General features: G+C 44.3%; 1 protein-coding gene across 1 annotated transcript; it reads right to left on the reverse strand.

The window, feature by feature from the left end:
- Nucleotides 1–271: 271 nt before the first annotated feature.
- HIGD2A (HIG1 hypoxia inducible domain family member 2A) lies at nucleotides 272–4,242 on the reverse strand. The gene is made up of 2 exons (XM_075342367.1): nucleotides 4,018–4,242; nucleotides 272–558 (listed from the first exon to the last, which is right to left on the reverse strand). Exons 1-2 carry the CDS (start codon nucleotides 4,133–4,135, stop codon nucleotides 389–391), a joined length of 288 nt encoding a protein of 95 aa, XP_075198482.1. The 5' UTR covers nucleotides 4,136–4,242; the 3' UTR covers nucleotides 272–388.
- Between the last annotated feature and the right edge of the window lie 778 nt (nucleotides 4,243–5,020).

The raw sequence follows: 5,020 nt of genomic DNA on the forward strand, positions 1-5,020 counted from the left end.
TATGTCCAATTTGCGTTTTTTTTTCTTTGTGTTTTTCTTGTGTTGTTCCAATACACACAAATGAGATAAACATGTACATGACAAATCGTGTAATTGCAATAATTTTCTGGGAGAAATACTTCATTTTCTGGAAGAATTTCACAGGTGCCAACACTTTCATCCATGACTGTATGTGAAAATCAATAGTCACCAACACATCCATTACAGCAGTAACCTGTGACCTCAGGAATGTGCTTAATAGCCGTGTATATATACCGCCACTACAAGGAGAGAGAATATACACAAGGCATTTATTTCTTATCCAGCACTCATGAACTACTTCTGCTCCATGGATAATGTCTGGAGTCCACTGGTTGGCCACAGTGTCTCTTCAGTCTCCATCTGTGCTTTATTGTGGCCGTGTCTTCACGGCTGCCATCACAACACCAACCATAATGGCAGCAACAGTAAATCCTTGTGAAAGAATACGTGCTCGCATCAACAGCTGGGACTGTCTGGTTTTGCCTTGCTTGAAAGCGATGAGCCCATACGTCAAAACTCCGGCAGTGGCAAGGCATCCTGTGGTGGTGGGGAAAGGGACATCCAGTTAGAATCATTTCTATGTATACAGCCTGCTCAGCATTCTCCATTACTCCCATACAATATAATACTAATTCAGCAGAAGTGGTAACAGGCCTATAGTCTTCCGTGTGCATATAGGGACAGATATAGGACCAATACCCATTATACATTCATGTATGGCAGAAGTGGTAACAGGCCTATAGTCTTCCGTGGGCATATAGGGACAGATATAGGACCAATACCCATTATACATTCATGTATGGCAGAAGTGGTAACAGGCCTATAGTCTTCCATGGGCATATAGGGACAGATATAGGACCAATACCCATTATACATTCATGTATGGCAGAAGTGGTAACAGGCCTATAGTCTTCCGTGGGCATATAGGGACAGATATAGGACCAATACCCATTATACATTCATGTATGGCAGAAGTGGTAACAAGCCTATAGTCTTCCGTGGGCATATAGGGACAGATATAGGACCAATACCCATTATACATTCATGTATGGCAGAAGTGGTAACAAGCCTATAGTCTTCCGTGGGCATATAGGGACAGATATAGGACCAATACCCATTATACATTCATGTATGGCAGAAGTGGTAACAAGCCTATAGTCTTCCGTGGGCATATAGGGACAGATATAGGACCAATACCCATTATACATTCATATACAGTATACAGCTATCTACATCACAAGTTGTGCAGACCAGAGTTACAACCAGTATACAGTACAGAGCTGCATTCACAATTCCGCTAGTTTTTATAGAGTTATAGTTACATCTCATGCAGATTAGATGCACTCGTATTCTTAACAGGTTCATAATTTCTGTGTTGCCAATTGGCAGATCTATGATTGAAGCTCTGGATGAGAAGGGGGCCTCAAATAAAAAGGGCATGTAAACAAGATAGCAAGCAGTCCTTTCACTCTAAACCACAGCAAATAGCCACCCCGAAGGACAGATCCTACTTGATGGATTCTTTGAAACCATGAAATATATTGGTCACAAGTAGTGATGAGTGAGCACTACCATGCTCTGCTCGGGTGCTTGGTACTCGTAACTTCTAGTGATGACTGAGCACTACCATGCTCGGGTGCTTGGTACTCGTAACTTCTAGTGATGACTGAGCACTACCATGCTCGGGTGCTCGGTACTCGTAACTTCTAGTGATGACTGAGCACTACCATGCTCGGGTGCTCAGTACTCGTAACTTCTAGTGATGACTGAGCACTACCATGCTCGGGTGCTTGGTACTCGTAACTTCTAGTGATGAGTGAGCACTACCATGCTCAGGTACTTGGTACTCGTAACTTCTAGTGATGAGTGAGCACTACCATGCTCGGGTGCTCAGTACTCGTAACTTCTTGTGATGAGTGAGCACTACCATACTCGGGTGCTTGGTACTCGTAACTTCTTGTGATGAGTGAGCACTACCATACTCGGGTGCTTGGTACTCGTAACTTCTTGTGATGAGTGAGCACTACCATGCTCAGGTGCTTGGTACTCGTAACTTCTAGTGATGAGTGAGCACTACCATGCTCAGATGCTCGGTACTCGTACGTTCTAGTGATAAGTGAGCACTACCATGCTAAGTACTCAATTAGTGATGAGCGGGCACCAGCATGCTCAGGTGCTCTATACTTGTAACTTCTAGGGATGAGTGAGCACTACAATGCTCCGGTGCTTGGTATTCATAACTAATGATTAGCAGCAACGGCATGCTCAGGTGATCTGTACTCGTACACTCTAGTGATGAGAGAGAGCACTACTATGCTCAGGTGCTCGGTATTCATAACGAGCATTTGGATGCCCACATGGGTGCGACTCAAGTACCGCAGTATAGTGGAAGTCAATGGGGGGATTAGAGTAATGCCCAACCGAGCATCCAACTGCTCGTTACAAGTGCCGAGCATGATAGTGCCCGTTAATCACTAATCACAATGTGATACTACTTTTCCCTGCACTTATTACTGGTGATGGCTCTACCAGGTAGTCCAATCACTGTAATGATACATTGAAATTAGCCTTCAGGGTCTCATTCAGACAGTAGATCGTATGATCCCTATTAGTTTGGGTGATTATCCCAGTGATGGAGCCAATTAGCTGATGGTCACGTGCTGCATCACCTTGTGTACCAGGCACACCTAGGGGTTTCCACTACATTGGCATAGATGCAGGGCTGTGGAGTCGGAGTCGGAGTCGTGGAGTCGGAGTCGGAGTCGGAGCTCATTTTGGTGGAGTCGGAGTCGGAGTCGGTATAAAATGCACCGACTCCGACTCCTAAAATATATAATAAATTGGGGACAGGAGTGCAATGCAGAATGTGCTGAATATTTTACTAAATAATAACATTTAGTATAATGCTTATATTTAAGTGAAAAATTTATTGTAGTACAATGTGAACATCAGACATTTAATTGTTTTTATGATACAATAATCAAGATATTTGGATAGAACATAAAATATTTATTGGAATACAACTTTAGAACACAAAAAACTAATAAATTGTAAATATGTAAGAAATATATATATATACAGTGTATATACACACACAAGATATATATGTAATCTACTGTATATTACATAGTGTATTACATATTTACAATTTATTACAGTTTTTTGTGTTCTAAAGTTGTATTCCAATAAATATATTTTATGTTCTATCCAAATATCTTGATTATTGTATCATAAAAATTATTAAATGTCTGATGTTCACATACACATATTCATGTACTACAATAAATTTTTCACCTAACTATAAGCAATATATGTAGGAGTCGGAGTCGGAGCCGGAGTCGGAGTCGGAGTCGGAGTCGGTGCAAGAGAATTTGAGGAGTCGGAGTCGGAGTCGAAGGTTTGGCTTACCGACTCCACAGCCCTGCATAGATGGCCTATCCTTGGGTAGGTGATCATCTTCAGATGGGTGCAGATACCCGGCATATCCTCCATCCACAGCCGGATAGAAATGTGTACAGGACAGTGCCGCTCTACGCTGTCACCGTGTTTGGTGGCCTTTGGCGGAGGGGCAGCAGTCACATGCCGGTCCAGAAGAGGGACCACAGTGCCCTGCAGGGGTCTGGGCATCGCTCGGAGGATCAGCTCAGGTGACTGTATGTACAGGGCGTTGCGGGTCTGCGGTCCTTCTTGGGACATAGGCGGCCATTTGCACCAGTGAATATCGCCCCTTCCACATGCTCCGGGGGGTCTCGCACTCCATAACCCTGCCCGATGCACAGGTTGGCACATATTGCTGTAGGGCATTTCTACAGCAGGTAATCTTGCTGTCGTCCAATCCCAGTGCTCAGTGACCGGAATCCTGGAGCAGGAGAGTAGAAAGGACTGGAAGCCTTATGGGTATCAGCCATGTATGAGGCTCACATGGACCTGCCCGTTAGGGGTGCGTACATTTATAGGGTAAGCATGGAGCACGCCAGGAAACATTCCAGCACTCACCTAGGGGCACGAACGGGTTCTCCTTCACCTTCCTACTGAACTTGCTGCTGAACTGCTCCTTCTCCATGAAGGGTGTTGGGACGAAGCCTTCTATCACCGGGGGCTGAGGCTGCGCCATGTTTACTTCCTACTTGTGCGCCCTGTCAAGGACGCGCTCCCAAATATCTGCTCACCCACCAATAGGAGAGACACGCACAGGCGGACCAATCACAGCGGAGACAGGGTGACACTTCTGGTCAGAGGGACTCTGGTGTCACGTGTCTACGGAAAGCCGGCGCTTTTACTGTGCTGTCCTGCCTGGATTAAAGCTTGTTTGCCATCTAGTGGCCGGTAGGGGTAATGCACCGCAGTGTGTCTGCACTGCTGATTTGTCTAAAGTACAACGTTTTAGAATTAATAGTGCCCAGTTTGTGAAAATAGGGAAGACATGCACCCATGCACACAGATGTACAAAAATAGGGAAGACATGCACCCATACACACAGATGTACAAAAATAGGGAAGACATGCACCCATGCACACAGATGTACAAAAATAGGGAAGACATGCACCCATGCACACAGATGTACAAAAATAGGGAAGACATGCACCCATGCACACAGATGTACAAAAATAGGGAAGACATGCACCCATACACACAGATGTACAAACATACATACACATGCATCATTACACACACATACATGCACATGTATACACACAAAGATGCACTCAAATACACACCTGCATGCACACATACACAAATACACAAACATACACATGCACACATACATAAACACACATAGATGCACATACATACACAAATGCAAACATACACATACATTCACACACACATGCACCCATACACACATACAAACACATATATATGCACACATATACACACACACACAGATACATGCACACACACAATACATGCACACATATGCACATATACACAAACTACACACTCACCTCTTGCATATGTCTTTATTGCATCTGTTGCAGCTTGCTCTGAGTGTAAATGT

This window comes from Anomaloglossus baeobatrachus, chromosome 4, assembly GCF_048569485.1.
Source record: "Anomaloglossus baeobatrachus isolate aAnoBae1 chromosome 4, aAnoBae1.hap1, whole genome shotgun sequence".
NCBI lineage: Eukaryota > Metazoa > Chordata > Amphibia > Anura > Aromobatidae > Anomaloglossus > Anomaloglossus baeobatrachus.

What these genes read in the sequence shown, in the direction of transcription:
- HIGD2A (XM_075342367.1), bottom strand. Translation starts at nt 4,135, where the DNA reads ATGGCGCAGCCTCAGCCCCCGGTGATAGAAGGCTTCGTCCCAACACCC. An exon ending in GAACCCGTTCGTGCCCCTAG is followed by an intron (nt 559 to 4,017) that starts GTGAGTGCTGGA and finishes CCACCACCACAG; the next exon opens with GATGCCTTGCCACTGCCGGA.